Source organism: Motacilla alba, chromosome 9, assembly GCF_015832195.1.
Source record: "Motacilla alba alba isolate MOTALB_02 chromosome 9, Motacilla_alba_V1.0_pri, whole genome shotgun sequence".
In the NCBI taxonomy this organism is placed as follows: Eukaryota; Metazoa; Chordata; class Aves; order Passeriformes; family Motacillidae; genus Motacilla; species Motacilla alba.
In genome coordinates, this window is record NC_052024.1 from 2,259,106 (window position 1) to 2,277,282 (window position 18,177).

The 18,177-nt window shown below is 42.9% G+C and overlaps 1 protein-coding gene across 1 annotated transcript; it reads left to right on the plus strand.

Annotated features, from left to right (window-relative positions):
* Positions 1–2,506: 2,506 nt before the first annotated feature.
* Positions 2,507–15,375, plus strand: PARL (presenilin associated rhomboid like). The gene is made up of 10 exons (XM_038146269.1): positions 2,507–2,733; positions 2,826–3,024; positions 3,723–3,863; positions 6,332–6,380; positions 7,734–7,829; positions 9,209–9,358; positions 9,702–9,772; positions 11,131–11,232; positions 13,058–13,155; positions 14,990–15,375. The coding sequence occupies exons 1-10, from the start codon at positions 2,606–2,608 to the stop codon at positions 15,105–15,107; spliced, it is 1,152 nt and encodes a 383-aa protein (XP_038002197.1). The 5' UTR covers positions 2,507–2,605; the 3' UTR covers positions 15,108–15,375.
* The last annotated feature ends 2,802 nt before the right edge of the window (positions 15,376–18,177 follow it).

The following is an 18,177-nucleotide window of genomic DNA, read 5'->3' on the forward strand; positions in this document are numbered from 1 at the left end:
ATCTTGCTATTAACTTTGCCTTCACATAATGAACTACAAAATAAGTTGGGGCCACACGGATGCCAACCTCCCACTAAAGCAGAGTTTCAGTGCTGGGTCAGGTCACCCAAGCCTCATCCAGTCACAACAGAGGGGTCTCCAGAGCTGGAATCTGCACAACACTCTCCTGCGGAGCGTGTTCCTCTCACCTGTGCAGAACTTTTCCTGCTGCACTACGTGACTGCTGCCTCTTGTCCTCCACGTGCACCCTTGAGATAAACCTCTGTTTTTTCTGCTGCTGGATTTTGGCAGCTCTGCACTCTGTCTGGTGGCGCAGGCGTGTCTGGCATCGTGTAGGCAGCTTTGCTGTCCCATGAGTATGTCTATGGCAAAACAGGCAACCAGGAAGGTGCACACAACTTCTTCAGACTTACAAGCTACTTTCAAAGCAAACACCTGGTTTTTTTTTCCCATTTAATTTCAGGAGGCTGGCAGTGTGTACAGCAGACTGCTCTCTGTTAACACAGCTCTCCAGCTCTCTGCAGAGCTTTGCTGGCAGAGAGATGGTGCTGGGAAGAGCAGCACAGTGCCAGAGAGCAGGCACCCCGGCTGGCAGCACGGGGACCACAGGGGCAACTGTAGCACCTGCTCAGGCATATGTGGGCAATTACACAATCACAGACTCACCAGGATTGGAAAAGACTTTTCAGATCATCCAGTCCAACTGTCCACCCAGCACTGCTCCTGTACTCCTAAGTCACTAGACCACATCACCCAGCACCAGGTCCAGACACCTTTTAAGCACCTCCAGGGTGGGGACTCCACCACCTCCCTGGCAACCTGTTCTGATGCCTGACCCCCTGAACAGGGAAAAATATGTTTCTTATATTTAATCTGATTCTCCCGCCTCAGCTGAAAGCCGTTTCCTCTGGACCTCTCACTGCAGACATGGCAGAGGAGGCTGGCCCCATCTCACTGCAGCCTCCTGCCAGGGAGTTGTACAGAGCAAGGAGGGCTCACCTGAGCTCCTGGAGACTAAACAACCCCAGCTCCCCCAGCCACTCCTCATCAGACAAGTGTTCTAAACCTCTCACGAGCCTTGGTGCCCTTCACTGGACACGCTCCAGCGCCTCAATGTCCTTTTTTAAAATGAGGAGCCCAAAACTGCATGCAAACTCGAGGTGTAGCTTCACCCATGCCAAGTACAGGGGATGATCACTTCCCTGGTCCTGCTGGGTAAACTCTTCTTGATACAGACACAGGGAAGAGACTGGAAGGAGCTGGTGGGGTGGGAATCTGGTCATCCAGCAGCCCTTTGCTGGAGCAGCCCGGTGGTGAGGTGAGGTAAGGTGGGGTGGGGTGAAGTGGGGTGAAGTGAAGTGAGGTGAGGCGGGGCAGGGTAGGGCAGAGGAGCCCAGGGAGGGAAGGTGCTGAGGTGTGGCAAGGTGATGTGGAGCCACACACAGAGCAAGGCAATGCTGAGGCAGCAGCTCCAGCCTCCACCTCACCTCCTGGGCTGCTGCAGGCTAGGAAGAAACAAGTTCTGCCTATTCCATGAGGCTTCTAGAGAGCAGTACAATAAATGAGTGCTGCAGAGAGACCTTGATAAATCAGAGGGCTGGGCAATCACCAGCTGTGTGAGGTTTAAAAAGGGAAAGTGATGGATTCTGCACCTGGGATGGGACCACCCCAATGTACCTACAAATTGGGGAACAAGAGCCTGGAAAGCAGTGCTGTGGAAAGGGACCTAGGGGTCCTGGTCAGTGGCAAGTTGAATATGAATCAGCAGTGCCCTGGCAACCATGAAGGCCAATTGTGTCCTGGGAGGCAGCAGGCACAGCATCGCCAGTCCAGCCAGGGTGAGGATTGTTCCGGTCTGCTCTGCTCAGAGACGGCCTCACCTCAAGTCCTGGGGGAGTTTTGGGCACCACGATATAAAAAAGATGTTAAGCTATTCAAGAGTGTCCACAGGAGGGCCACAAGGATGGAGAAGAGCCTTGAGAAGCCATTTGAGAAGAGGCTGAGGACACTTGGTCTGTTCAGCCTGTAGGAGACCTCATGGCAACTTCCTCGTTAGAAGAGGAAGGGCAGGCAGTGAGATGTGGTCACAGGTGACATGACCTGAGGGAATGGCTTGAAGTTGTGTCAGAGCAGGTTTAGGTTGGCTATTAGAAAAAGGTTCCTCATTCAGAGGGTGGTTGGGCATAGGCTCCCCAAGGAAGTGGCCGCATAACCACGCCTGATAGAGTTCAAGGGCCATTTGGACACCACTCGGGTACACGGTGGGATTCTTAGAGATGGTCCTGTGTGGAGCCAGTAGTTGGACTCCATCATCCTTGTGGGACCCGTGCAACTCAGCACATTTGATCCTGAGAGATCACGGCAGCCCGCGGCCTCACGGCACCAGCGCTGCCCACCGAGGGGGCGGCGGCGGCGAAGGCGCTGCCACGCTCATCATGGCGGCCGAGCGGGCACCACCCACCCGACATGGCGGCCCCGGGGGAGCTCCGACCCGGCGGTGCTGCCCGCTGAGCCCCGGCGGCGGCGCCGGGAGCTGCGCGGGCGCCCATCCACCCGCCGTGCAGAGCGGCCCAGGAGCCGCGGGGAGCCGCGCCCGCCCTCTGCCATGCGGCGACCGAGCGGCTCGCCCGCCATCGGCGGGAAGATGTCGCCCGGCTGCCCCGGAAGCGCTCGGGGAGGCGCCAACATGGCGTGGCGGTGCTGGGCCCGCGCCGGGGGTCCGCGGCCGCACAGGTGCCGCCGCCGCGGCAAGGGACGGGGAGGGCAAGGGAGGGAAGAGGCGGCTGGGGCGGGCGGTGCTGACGGTTCGCATGTTTCCCCCGCAGGCTGGCGCTGCTGCTGCTGCAGCCGCGGCGGGGTTTCCGCCGGGCGCGGCCGCGGCCCGAGGAGCCCCCGGCAGCCGCCGCCGAGGCGCGGCCCGGCCCGCCGCCCCCGCGCCGCAGCCTCTGCCCGCCGTCACCCACCACGGCCGCCGGCCGCCCCTCGCCGCGCCGCCTGGTGAAGCCGCTCCTGTTCGCCGTAGGGGTAAGTGGCTCCTGCGGGCCGGGTGCTGTGCACGGCTGGGGAGAGCGGGTCGGTAAAGAGCATATTCCACCTGTCTCAGGGGAATGCTTCCTCCCTGGGCTTCGCTTCTCAGTCCCTCGAAGTTAACGCGAGGTTCTTGGCCAAATACTGTAGCGTTATAATGAACTAATACAAAGTAACTTCAGCTAAATCAATGGAAATACTGTAAGGTATCCAAGTTTCATTCAATTTCGGTGAACTTAGTGATTTCATTGACCAGTTTTGTTTGTGAACCTTTTTGATAAAGCATCATCTCATGACACTGAACATCCAGTAAACCTGAGGAAATGGCCTCAATATGCACAAGGAGAGATTTAGATTAGATGTTAGGGGGGGGAAAAAAAAACAACAACAGAAGAGGTTGCAAAGCGTTGAAACAGGCTGCTGAGAGCAGTGGTGGAGTCCCCATCCCTAGAAGTGTTCAAAAACACGTGGATGTACTCGAGGACCTGGTGAACTGAGGGGTGGTGCTGGCTTGACATTTGGACTTAGGCTCCTAAAGGTGTTTTCCAGCCTAAAGGACCGTGTCATGCTGTGAGTCCCGCTGGTCGTCGGTGCCGCAGGGCCCGTGGCCGTGCTCGGGGTGTGGCATTAGCCCGGGGTGCGCCCGCCGCGGCCTCGGGGGAGCGCTCACGGAGCCTTTGTCCCGTATCGCCCAGTTCACAGGCTCGGCCTTCGGCTCCGCCGCCATCTGGCAGTATGAGTCGCTCAAGTCGCGCGTCCAGACCTACTTTGAGGAAGCTCGAGCGGACTGGATGGATAAAATGCGGCCGCAGAAGAGGGGCGACTTCAGAAAGCAGGTACGCGGAGCCGGGCCCGGGCTGCGAGCCCTGCGGGACTGCGAGGCGCAGCTCTCCTCTGCTGTGAGCATCGTTTGTACAACTGATACTTGTCCTGGATTTTCTGATTCGGAACTTGCTGAAATATTGGCTTCTCAAAAAATTACAGTAGATAAGTTGACTTGCAAGGAAAACTGATAGAATTAGTTCTAGAAAACTGTAACTCAATATCACTGCAAAAGTTATCATGGAAAAATAGAGAAAAATGCCATCTTCACCCAGAACTGCAGGAAAGAGAGGTCAGTAGTAGGAATTTGTTCATCTAAACTAGGTACCGTTTGCTTTTTCACCACAAAAAAAACCCCAACAAATGTTCTTCCTATATCTTAAGCGCTCTCAAAAGTGAACGTGAATTCCCAGAGGACAGAACTAGATTAAATTCTCAATCTTATGCTTAAGGCTTTTCAGTTCTCTGGCTTATGAAATACATTTGTATTTTCAGCCTCTACGCTCTTAAAAATATGAGGCTTTAGAGGGCTTTTTTACTTTAAGAGTTGACATGTCCACACAGGTAATTCTGAGTTTGGGCAGCAAGAACAAAATAAGTGCTGCAAGATTTGTCATAAATTTAGTTGGCATCACAAAAATATCAGTCATTTTGTTTTTAATTAAGTATACTTAAACCCAACCTAAACATTCATGTATGTTTGCATTTGTTTCAAGGTTAGTACTGGCTTGGGATAGACCAGGCTTGGTACTCTTTCAGGTCTGCTTGTCCAAGGGAAGTAGGGCTGAGCGTGGAGCTGGAGAGGTTCGGGATCCTGGGTAGGACACACAGGAGCTGTTTTTCTAATGTGTATGGTGCACACCAGCACTGCTGTGGAAATGGGCATGTGGGATAACCCTGGTGGGCAGCAGAGCTCCATGTGGCTCCTCACTCACGGCCCCCACAAACCCCCAGTGGGCTGGGGGAAGAAGAAAAGCAAGAAAGCTTGGGGATAAAGATAAAACAATCACCAAAAAATTCTTTAGTAAGTGTGAGAAGAGAGAAGAAAACAAGTGATGCATAGGTAGTCACTCACAATCTCCTGTGGAAAGACCAGTGCCCAACCAATTCATGAGAAAAATATGTTAAAGCTCCTGAAATCCCCTCTTTTGGGAGGATGCCATTATTTGGTAGGGAATATCTCTGGTTAGTTCAGATAATCTGCTTGGTTGTGTCCCCTTCCAGTTTGTTGCAACCTGCAGCGGCAGAGCAAGAAATGCAAAAGATCTTGATGTTGTGCAAACACCATTCACCAGAATATAGAACATTAGTGTGTTACCAGTACTGTCTTGGTCAAAAATCTAAAACACAGAAACATGTATAAGCTGCTAGAAAGAAAATTACCTTTATCCCAGCATACTTTCTTGCTTGGTTTATATAAACTGCAAGGGAGATTACGATCAGCACTTAATATTTTTAAATAATTATGTCTTTATACTTTTGTTTTCCTTCAAAACCTGAAGGGGAAGATCTGGTGATTAGCTATCCAAAAAAGAAAACTAAACTGCCCAGTTGTTAATAGGCTTAAACTCCCAATTCCCATCTTCAATGGTAAGTTCTATTTCTAAGAGTTGAGGATTCCCCCTGTTGTTTCTGAGGACATATAATCCTTGTATTTTAGAAAAATCATGTCTGTTCTGTGTTCTTATACTGAAGAATATCCTCTGCCAGAGAATTAAACAAAAAATGCAGTGAAGTTGTAACTTTGAGATCAAATAGTGAATACTTTCTTTCATACAGCATTACATCCCCTGCCTTCAACCTGCAGATAATTTTTATGACATTTTCCCCATCAATATGGTTGGAAGGTCATTGAAGTAGCAACAAAATATATGTCCAAAATGATTACAAAAGCTGAGGAAGGGAAAGGGGGGTGCAATTTGTCTGTGGGCTGACTGCACTCAAAATAAACTTTTTCAGGGGTTTTAAACTTGGAGGAGGGCTGGGTGAACTGGACGCAAGGGGGAATGGATTCCACATCTTGTGAGCCACCTCTGCAAAAGTGATCCTGGCACAAAAGTGGAATCACTCAAAGGTGGGTGGTGTGATGTTAGACAGCATTAGGGTGAGGCTTAGTTGAGGCAGGATTTATGCTAACTTTGGCTAATCTGCTAAAGTCAGCATTATGGGCTAGATTTTTGTTTAATACAAGCAGGGTAAACCCACTGGAGTTGTGCAAAAGGATATAACCTAATTCTTTTTGAAGAAATTCTTCATCCCTATTGGGGTATTTTATGAAAAGGAGGGTAGATAGCTGTTCTTCAGTAAGGAAATGTCAACTTGAAAAGCTAAAGCAATCAGAAGTAAAAAAAATTGAAACTGAGTTACTTCACAGATTTCAAACAAATGCTTTCCATTCTTAAAAACGTATAAGCTTAACATGGCTGTTTTTGAAATTGCAAGTGCTTCATGGTGGCATTGATGGACAACAATTCTGTTCCAGGTTAACAGCTGGTGGAATAACCTGACTGAGGGTCAGCGGACTGTGACAGGTTTGTGTTAGCTTACAAGTATTAGACATTCACAGGAAGAGAAATATGGCAAACAGGTACAGTATATTGAAACAGATGGCTTTCATACCATGTTTAGGTTGTTGGGCACAAAGCATGTGTAAATTTACACCTGCACATACACTATTTCTGCTACAATTCCTTCTCACAAACTATTTTTTGTATGCCTTAAAAAAGTTTCTGTGCATCTGTGTGAGAGAATGTGGAGGATTAAGTAGAATCCTCTCCCAGCAATATTTTGCTCACAAATTATGAAAAACAGCAAATGCTTTTAGAAGAAATAGGTGGATATATTCCACTGGAATGTGGGAATTAAAGATTCCCTAATAGTTACATATTTGCAGTATGACATCTGAAAAGTAGCAAAAAAATTGCCTTTGAGCTTTCCTTTGGTTATAATGTAGTTTTGATTGGTTAGCCTAATGCTAGCTGAAATCCTTGAGATGAATGTAATGGTGTGAAACAAAATTGATGAGATCTTGATTCAAATCCAGTAGCTGAGCTCTATCTCCTGCTGTATATTCTACATTAAGTATTTACTGAATCTGTATTAGCAGGTTGTTAGCGTAAGGTTACTTAAATGCCATTTAACAGTTATTTTCACCTTTCATGTTTCCAGCTATTATAAAACATTTTAAATACCTAAATGCTTGGACAGAAATAAAGAAGGCACTTGAAACAAGAAGTAATATAATTTCATTATGTTTCAAATAATTTACACTCCTACTCAAAGTAAAGTAAGACAGCAATAACATCTGTGAAGTAAAAAGCTGTGCTTTTGCTGTTTCCCAAAGATCACAAAGCAAATTCAACGTTACAGTTTTCTTAAAACCAAAACTCCCCCCAGAAATGGACGGGATATGTACTGTGTATTTGTATGGTTCCCCCAGTCTTCTCCTCTTGTGCGGTTAAATGCAACTGTGCAGTAGATCAGTGTCATTTGGAAATAAATAACAAGAGGGGCAGGAAATGGGACCTCTTAGATGGCTCCTTTTTCATTGATGCTGCAGTAGAATATAGCAGTTTGAAACCATAGCTTGAACTCTCTCAGCACAGATCTTTGGGGACTGTTGGATTCATTACATTGTGTGTTAGAACACTTGCAATTAAATGTCATATTTCTGAAAGACTTCCACTATATAAATGTAGCTTTCAGTATTTTTCATTGCTTTTTCTAAACTGTGTACACAGTAAGAAGTGGATATTGCTTTCAATGGAATAGTGAAGAAGAAGTACAATTCTACACGCTGTCTTTTAAAATACTTGCTTTCAGTAAGCATTATGGTGTATTACATTCGTAATTTGCTTTTATACTTTCTTTTCCCCTCGTGATAGGTATTATAGCTGCAAATGTCTTTGTGTTCTGTTTGTGGAGACTGCCTGGCATGCGACGGATTATGTTTACATATTTCACCTCAAATCCATCCTCCAGTAAGTGAACAATAATTCGGGTGGCTTTCCTACACAGAGATGTAATAGAACATCTGATGATACTGCAGAAGGCTCAGGTGGCATGTGGCTTATAGCTCCATCACCCACAAGCAATCTCAGCCATGCTCAAACACCTTATTGCATCTAGGAAGGAAATGGTTGGAGGGGAAGAATGTTAGGAGTAATGGATCTGATTTTCAAAAAAAACAAACATAACTGGTGCTTTTCTAAATATTGTAACATCAAAACTGTTGCCTGCTATCTGGCCTTTTCCTGCATGCAGTGGGATGCAGCTCCTGTCTGAATAAAGGTGAAAGGTGCTTTTCCCAGTGACATCAGCCAAACTGCTCTCTTGGACAGAGTGCAAATCGAGCCACTCAGTGAAGGAGGAAAATAAACTGTTCTACATAGTGCCATTCCTAAACTAGACTCAGATGTGATTTTTTCCCCCCTTTAATGTTCTGTGGGATGCAGATAGAACCATCATCAGTCATGTGCATGTATGCTTTCATCAGTAGACAAGGATTAGTCTGTAGGTTGTGTACAGAGTCCTTGCTTCAAAGCTGAGCTTTCAATCACATTAAGAAAACCCAAACAAACCCAAGCACCAACTTGGCTTTCACTGTGTGTGAAATGTGCTGAAGATACTAACCAAGGAAAAAAAATTAGTAATATTTAGTGGCAGAAAAATGGGGTTCTGTTTCTACAGCAGAGAAAAGAATTAAAAGGACAAGGAGACAAACATGTTTGGAAAGTACTTCCTGCTACCTCTTAATTTCTGCTGAAAATGTGGAAACTCAACCAGTTCCCCCACACACTCCAAAGCTAAAGATATCTGCTGCTCAGATCTGAGCATGTCACCCCAAACACTCCTGTTTTAAATAATACTGACCTTCAAACCTGCTAATTGGCTTGTTTGCATTTTTAAGGCTGCCATTTCAGTGAGAAGAGCTAGTAGCTTTTTCAAAAAGGAAAACTGTTTTTTCTCTGAGTTCATCTTTGTTGCAAATTCATTTTATATGGCTGCTCATGTATTGAAAATCCTTCACCATATACATATTTAAATTAAATACCTTTTTTCTTTTTCAAAGCATAGGACACATATCATAAGATAATGTTTTCTATTAAACAGTCCCCAGTAGGTAATTAAGACTGTTATTACAGCTTGTATATCTTTGGGGTATATGTTCTACCTTTCCAAAAGGCATTGCTTGGAATTTGAAATTTGTTCCATTGCTGGGTTTGTTTCCTAGCTTGTATTTGAGAATCTAGGCATAATTATCCTATAGTGTCTCTTGATATATTTCTAGTCTATGTGACGTGTAAGTTGAAGCAAATTAAAATACTGACTTCACGTGCATTGCTTTTCTCTTTTGTAGGAGCCCTGTGTTCTCCCATGCTGCTCTCTACGTTTAGTCACTTCTCTCTCTTCCACATGGCAGCAAATATGTATGTTCTGTGGAGCTTTTCCAGCAGCATTGTCTCTCTTCTGGGCTGTGAGCAGTTCATTGCAGTATATCTTTCTGCTGGTAATGTTAAATATATATAGTTACAACACTTAAGAAATATGAATATGTGTTCATACAAGTAAAATGTGGGCTTGGTTAATAGATATATGATGACAAATGGCCATTGTTCAGTCCCACACATTGCTTTATACTAAAGGCAGTACTACTTTGCTGTCATACAGATTTTTGGTGGGCTTTGAAAGATGATTAAACTGTATCTGGTTTTAATTCGTGCTTTACTACCAAAATAGCTGTTAATACAGTCTCTTGGAATTTTTGTGACAAAAGATGACAGCTAATTTGTATTTTCTGATGCTGGTCTGCATTGCTGCCATCATTTCCAGTAGTAATTTCTCTTTTTCAGGGGTTATCTCCACTTTTGTCAGTTACGTCGCTAAAATGGCCACGGGAAGGTTTGAACCATCCCTTGGAGCAGTAAGTATCTTGGAATATGAGGCTGATGATGATCTTTGAAGCCAATTTGAAGGCTTGCTGTATTCTTTCACCTCTTTAAAAGCCAAGAGTATATTTGGGGTAATGGAAACTAGAAAGGTTTACCACAATCAAGTAACCAGTAATGAACTGGTTCTCCTGAACTGGTTCTCCTGTGCAACAACTTGGCTGCTCTTCAGATATGTTACCTCTGCTGCAGCAGCGGCCCAGAACTAACACCACTTAATTCTGAGGGTTGTAAATGAGTCCTGAACAGCAGGAGCTCTTGTCCCTGAGCAGATCAGTTATGTAACTTTTTATTGCAAAAGTGGTATTTTGTAATTGTGTAGCAGTCTTCTCTAATTAAAAAGAGAATACTTTGGAAAGGGATAATCAGACAATGAAACTCAGCATGTGATCCCAGTGGAAATTGTAGGGCATGCTGTGCAGGAAGGGCAGCACTCCTGCCAGCAGTCTCACCTGATGAACAATATGAGGCAGGCTGAGGAGCTTCTGTAGCTGCCAGTTCTTTCCAAGTGTTTTTTGTAGTAGAATGTTTTAAAACACTTAACTTGCATTAAATTTGAGGTTAACCTGGGCATTTGCCAGATTTTAAAGGCTTAACTAACTAAACTAAATAATTTTGATAAAAGCCCGAAGTCACATTCTCATTATTCTGTTAGAATGAAGAAAAATGTTTAGCTGTGCTGAAGTTAGAAATTTTGGAAATGCTGTATGTGTATTGTCCCTTTGTCTTATGAATTAATTACATCTGGAGGAAGTTACTTTCTCTTAGTCTTACTGATCTGAACTTACTGAAATTACCACACATTGCATTAGTTTCCTGCATTCAGAGCCTTTCCATTGAGATTATTTCAGGGATACAAAACCCTATGGTCAATTTAGTACAGTCCAGGGAATTACTTGTTTCATTGACAAAAGGTTTTTGTTCCTGTCCATCTGTTATTTTCCTTGGTTTTGTACAAGCTTCAGAGTGTTTTGCTTCTTAATATGTGTCTGTGCTTGATTAATACATATTAGATTCCTAGGGCTTACTTGGGAAAAAAGCACATTTACAGAAATCATCATCTTAAATTCAGGAGTCTATATTTCTTAATTATATAAGAGGATTTGAAGGATGTTTTCCCCCAGCATTTATAACTCCAGATATTGAAATTAAATAGTGGTGTCTTGTTTTATTTTTATTTGGAACTTTTCTGTGGTGCTTTGTACTTTGAGGTTTACGACAGGGCTGCATTTGAAAATAAAAGCCAAAAGGAAGACGGGTTCACATGCAGAAAAATACATTATCCCTTATGTAACATCTTAGCTTGCTTTGATGTATTTTTCTGTGTTTCCAGTCAGGAGCTATAATGACTGTCCTTGCAGCCGTGTGTACGAAGATGCCAGAAGCAAAACTGGCCATCATACTTCTTCCGATGTTCACATTTACAGCAGGAAGTGTAAGTGCCTTTGAACTTCAAAGAAATGCTACTCTCAAAACATTTTCCCCCTACCTCTTCAGTATCTGAGCATGTGTCCTCTTCCTCTGTGTTTCTAAGCTGTTAAATTTATTTTGAAGGAGAAGAGGGGCCATGGAAGTCCCAGGGATCGATTCTGAATTGTTGCAGCCTAGCAGAGTCACTACAGCAGAGTGTGGTGAATTCAGAATTATCCTAAATTCCATCCTCCATGGGTCTGTTTCAGATCTAATCCCAAGAAGTGAAAGAAGCTGGGAGGGAGTCAGGTTCACCTCTCTGAGGAAACCTACATACACATCCTCTTCTTTCTAATGGGTGATATTTTTTTATAGCAGCACTTGAAACAGGCTGATATAAAACTGGTACGTGGCCTTTAAAGAAAAAATTGTCAAGATGAGAAACACAGAATTTCACTTCTCGAGATTATATTCCAGCCCTGGAAGAACATTTGCCTTCTCTTTTGCATATCATCTTTTGGTACTTTCAGGAATACTGTTGGAATTAGAAATAGGCTACTGAGACTTGTCTTCGTGTGTAGTACTAGGACTCCTTTTTTTTTTTGTTTCATTAAGTTCTTATATGCACATCCACTGCCACATTTAAGAAAAGCTTCTCATGTATATCTCAACTTGCTTTAATAAGTTAATCATGTTTGGTCCACTACTTAAAGGTGTTTTACTGCTTAAAGCAGTTAAGCCAGGTCATTCCAAGATCATGAGGTTTAGTACTCTTTGTAAGTGAAGCTTATAGATTTGAACAAACATTCTTAGATGTAGCCTTCGTGTTTTTCTTGCACTTCTGCTTGAGTTGACCTGGGGTTTTTTGCATGCTACCCTTTAACTGCATCTTTCTTTAAAAAGGTGGAAATATAGGCACAGCCACAGAGAGCATTGCCATGAGCAAGTGCTCACTGCAAAACAAGAGCAATATCAGCTATTGCAGTAGAAACACTGGAATGATTTTGGCCCAACTATATAATTGTATAATTGTTTTTCTAAACTTTACAGACTCCTTTAATCTACCTTACCTATACTGTAATGGGCTTTCAAAATGAAACAAGCCAGTGTAGCAGTGGAGCTTTTATTCTAACACCTATGCTTAAGGAAAGAAATCCTGCCTAAAGTACCATTTCATTTCATCCTAACATTAAATCCTAGCATTAAATTTGTCAGACTTTATGAAATGAGGCATTTAGTAAAATCTTGTCTATTGACAGTTATGGTGCCTTGTGTCTCCTGAAGATGGTACACCAGCAGCTCATGCTGCTCTGCTGTGGAGTTGTTCACTGCCATCCTGATTTTCTGCCTTCCAACAAATATTTGTATCAGATAAGATAACAGGGATGCTGCCCTACATGTTCCATCCACTAGAGGGTTGTGTTCAGGAGCACAGATGCACATAAATCTAAGCTACATCACAATTGGAGAATGAGAATGTTGCAATTATATATTTTGTGGTGTCTTTTACAGCATGTACTCTTTCAAGTAATTTTTGTTTCCTCCTGAGCCAAGATTGGAATGTATTTGTAGCTTTAGAAATGAATATTGGAAGAGACTGAGTGTTCAAAAAGGACACATTCCCACCCTGCACTATTCTGTAGCTGCTCACATCTGTCTTTTGACAGCACAGTACAGCTGGGGACTGAGTCTCTTGTTTTAAAACAATTTTTTTACAGTAATTTCTTTGATGTAAAATCTATAGGATGTTTTTTGATTCCAAGTTTTTGCTCTGTGCTAGACTAGAAAACTGTCATTGGCCATTTTATTCTGTGACTGATCCTGTCCATTCTATGTTCTCTCGTTTCTAGGCTTTAAAAGCCATAATTGCATTTGACACTGCAGGACTGGCTTTAGGCTGGAGACTTTTTGACCATGCTGCACACCTTGGGGGAGCTCTCTTTGGAATGTAAGTGTGTATTTACTAACTCTGTTTTGTATTTCAGTTAATCCTGTATTTTTCTCTCTTCCTACATTGCTGAAGTGTGGGGGTTTTTCTGTAAAGTTGTCTTAACTAACAATGAGTACAACTCACTGGTACCCTTTTAGTGCTGTAAATTTTTATGGAAGACATTGTTAACTGATGAACTGAAAGAATTGAGCTGAACTGCCTTAGAATCATGGATTAAATGTCAGGTGGTCCTGTAACCTGGGCTGCCTGCTTCTGTCCTGCACTTGGCAGCACGTTGAAGAGAATCCTAGGGCAGAAAAGATTCCCACAAAACACAGAATGGAGAAATTAAAATAACTTTAAAGAGCTAAAAAAATGTCTTTGTGTCAGTGTTTTTCCTCTAATTGCCAATTTACATAGAGATACAGAGTTAATAAAGCTCAGGCCAGATTCCTTTGAGCAGCCTCTAGTGCAGTTTTCTCAGTGTTGCTGTATTTCCTTTGTGGGGACAAATTAGTAAATTAGTTCTTCCTAATTAGTAAGAACTACTAGAAACAAGTTTGTAGGAAACAGTTCTGTATTGTTCCATGTTTGAACTACATTGAATTTTTCCCCTTCTACCCAATTGCACACCTATTGCTAAGCGCATTTTTTAATATTTTATGTAGGCATTTGAAAAGGCTGCCTGAGATTTCTCTAGGCCAGACTTAAAGGCAAACCAGCTTGTAGACCACATAGTTTCCTATTTCTTGGCTTTGGTGTCAGTAAGCTCTGTGCTGTACAGTCAGTCTCCTTTTCTCCCTGTCTCTGGTATCACAAATGCATCTGATGTAGTCTTGCTGATTCATAACTGCTTTCTGTCCTGATGGATCTGAATCAGCTTGCTCATTGTGATGAAGGAACAATCTGCATTGGTAAGGCAGATTCACATATTAAAAGAGGATAGCAGTTGCAGTAAAAATGGTCTGGAGTTTGCAAGTTTCTTGCTTTCCTCACCTACATATGTTTTACCTGTTCGTTCTACTCAGTGATGATTTTGGTCACTTCATCCTAAAAGAGAAAGGGCCTTTATTTAGGACCTATGTTGAATGGCCAAAGTATTTTCTATACAAAGTGGACAAAGTGTTTTCTAAAGTGCCTCCCACTTTAGAAAGCAGCAGTATGATTTAAAAGGGATGGGCCAGCTCACTGGCTGCTGGCTCACAGAAAAGTGCTTTTGTTCCTCAGGATTCAGGTGTGGAATTGGGCTTGGGAGAGAACCTTCAGCCTATTTCCATGTGGTTGCTTCCCCTCGTGCCTCTCCACCAAAGCCTCCATTGCTTAATCACTTATGTTGATATTCATGTATTAGCATATATAATTGTCTGTGAATATAAACAAAGCTAGAACACTTTGATTGATAGACTAATTTTTAGGTGCATATAGAAGAAAATTCATTTTGAATGGAACATGGTTGCTCTTTATGGGGCAGTTGTATTTATATTGGAGAAGAAAGAACACGTTTCCTTGGTGTTGTCAGTAGGATCAGCACAAGCATCAGAGCTGTTTTAACAGTCTTTTAAATGGAGCTAATTTTTTATGCCTTTCTAAGTAGAAATCACAACAGCTTGAAATTAAAGGCATGAAAACTGTTCATTCTCAGGACTGAGACAAACAAGAACAACAAAGTGAACTGTTTGGAGTCAAGAGAACAAGTGGCTTACCTGCTGTTTTCCGAGCAAATTGTTCTTTGTGCCTTAGGTTATCTTGTCTCTTATACTGAGTATTTCCTTGGTTTCAGGCTCAGCCTGTTTTCCCTCAGATGCTGAGGGGGAAGTCACAGTTAACTTTAACTATGACTTTTCTTTCCCAGGTGGTACGTGACTTATGGCCATGAGCTCATATGGAAGAACAGAGAACCACTGGTGAAAGCTTGGCATGAAATGAGGACAAAGAACACAGGAAAGGGAGGAGGTGGAAGGTCTAACTGATTCTAATCCTAGAGATTCCTTGCACCCAAGTGGTATCTTACTTGAAGACATGGGATTGAATTGGTTTTGAAGGTTTTTTTGCTACTCCACATTAAGCCTCTAAGGAGCTGAAGTTTCTAATGTAACAAAATTATGTTACAAAAATTCATACCCATAGAAAATGAACTCTTTCAAAGGTGGAACAATAAAGGTTTTTATCCTATTGCTTTCTGAGGTAACAGTCTGCATTACCTTTTTAAAGGTGGAATAAAACATGTTTTTCAATTAAGTGATCTAAATCTCTGTAAAAAAATTAAAATGGGATGCAACTGGTTAATACTTAGGAAGATAAATATTTTCAGAACTGAGGAAGTTAATGGATCACACACACACCTAATGTCTGCCAGATAATACAAGGTGCTTTCCTAGAAGGGAAAGTGGGACTCAAATAAGGCTAATATGGTGAAGTTCAGTGGTTTTTATTGTTGAAAATATTGGATGAAGTGAGGCAGTGGTCTTGTTTGATTTGAAACTTGAAATACATGAAGCAATACTGGATTGCCTTGTTTGCCAAGGCTTATGTACTGGTTTGATGGTCCAGCTTTTTCACCTGTGGCTTATTCATCTAGTGATTTTTCATAATTACAGGGGAAGAATGACATACTGTGGTTTTTGATATTCTACCATGAGTTACACTCCTTTCTGTATTCTCTCACTACATTGATTTGGGGGTGGGGTAGAGGGGTATTCTTTAAGCTGTGCTGTATTGTTAGTTTTCTTTAGTTATTTTCTAAGAACTTTAAACCTGTAACATGTGGTTCAGAATCAGCCAGTTTTAGAAAATAAGCAGCTTCAACAAAAATAAATGAGGTGCCTGAGGTCAGCAACACTGTAAACAGAAGTAACTGCTAAAGTAAACCTGAGGGTAGTACCATGACCAGTGTTCCTATTTTACAAGTAAAAACTGGATTTGGGGTGTGCTGCTACTCTGTGCCTGTAATGCAAGGATGATACTGAACCCATTGCCAAAGTCTGAGCAATCTGCCCAGACGCAAGCTGTGGGTTCAAGCCCTTAACTCTTTCCTGTCAGCTGAGTTAGTCCTTCCACATGGACTGACCTGCCAAAGAACATGTTGCATTTGCAAGAAGCAACTTTGTAGGTGTTTTTACTTTATAGCAGTGCCTCACATAAAATACATTTTCTGTGGTGAAAGGGAATACAGAATGGTAAGTGGTGCCAGTTTTAATAAATGATGGAGCACAAAATTGGTGTAAACTCCCTGTCCCAGGCCAGTGCTTGTTAAATTTTTTCTCTTCATTAGAAAAATGAGGCACTTGAGGATTTGTAACTTAATGTGCCTGTCAACACAAACACTTAAAAATTAAGGAGCTGGAGCACCTAATACTCCTTTGCTCTGCTCCTGAAGTTTTCTGGCTTTCAGTTTCCAGTGTATCACTTACTCCCCTTTCCTGCTCTGTGCTGTGGTATTCTGGCCAAGCATGGCAGTTCTCAGAGCTTCAGCGACAGTGCAGCCCTGCCTGCAGCAGAGAGGGCAGCCACGGAGAAGCCAGCAGCAGCAGCAGCTGCTGACCTATGAATAGGCTTGTCCTAAGGGAGCATTTCATGCCAAAGCTCAAAAGCCATACCTCCAACTATTTCACATGCTGAGTTTGCATCTATTGTGTTTGTCCACTCCTTTTTTCTCCCCATTTCTCTTCCTTGTGTTACCTCTTGTCCACTCAACACCTTACCTACTCTCTTCAACAGTTATCTATTTGCTGAAAGTTTTTCAGAGATCCTGGCTGAAAGCAGCAGGGAGTAATGCTGCAGGAAATAGAGTGTATTAAACCTGAAGAACACTATATTTTACAGGTCTAGTAGGATAAGCCAAAGTTGCAATTAAGTTCTTCAGCATAGCACCAGTACCTCCTGGTCCTGCATCATCTGTGGAGAGAAGTCCCAGTTGTGCTGTGTTAGACCTCCCTGCAGTGTGCTGCTGCCATCTTTCATCTTGCAGGAAGGGACTCAAAGCATCTGGAAAAAACATCCTGGAAGTGCCACAGAGGTTTGGAAGTCACCAGCTTTCCAGCCAGTGGCTGTGGTTTGAGGATCTCATGCCTAAGCTTCACCTTAACTTTAGGCATAAGAGCATTCACCCTTCCAAAGGCTGTTCAGTACCTCAGTTTCCCTCATTTATAGAGACCCTAGATGTGTGTACCATATGTAAGGTTGTACAAAAATCTTCACCAAGCAGTGGCTAAGCAGTGGGTTTCATGTCATTTTGTACCAGAGCCTTTCTGCAGCATTGTCTGGGAAAGACAAACTATCTTTTCTGTCCAAAATGACTTTAAAACTGCAATAGGAAAACCAGTTCTCAAGTCACCAACACAAGAAATGCCCTAAAGTTACAACAGCTCACTAGAGTGCATAAGAGACCTTTCTGGCAAGCAAATATGCTTCTTGCAAAATGTGGCATCAGCACATGTCAGTATCTCAGCATGTAGTCACACCTTTGACTGAAAAAGAAATTAGAAGAGTGACAGAAAAAGCCCAAAATCCAAACCTACAAGAAAACAACAAAAAGAACCAATCACTTAAAACAAAACCAACCACTTGGAAAGACTTTCCCCTCCCTTTTCAAAGAGATTATTGTGAATAAAAATACAATGTGGTGATTATGTGGACACTTGGCAGAGACAACAGCTAGTTTTTGTGTAGGAAAACAGCAATAAGTATAAAATCGTGGTTAATCATGTAGAGACACAATTCTTCATCCTTTTTCAGTGGCTTTAAAGTCTGCTTTGGCCTTGCCATGTTTAAGGAATAATTAGTTTCAGTGATCTGCTCTATTGGAATTTCATTTTAGTGTTTAAACTGTTTGAGCTTTCAGCCCCCATTCCTGGCAGCAAGCTGTTTTGCTTTCTGATTTGATGGCTTTTGTCTTAGTGTTGCAGTATTCCACCCCTCCTCCTCCCAAGCTTTTAATCATGACAAATCTTCTAAATGCAGACAACTTTTTAATCTCATCCGGCATCTTCTGGTTTTCCTGTCTGAGTTAGCCTTTGTGCCAATTTCATCCTACAAGCTGTG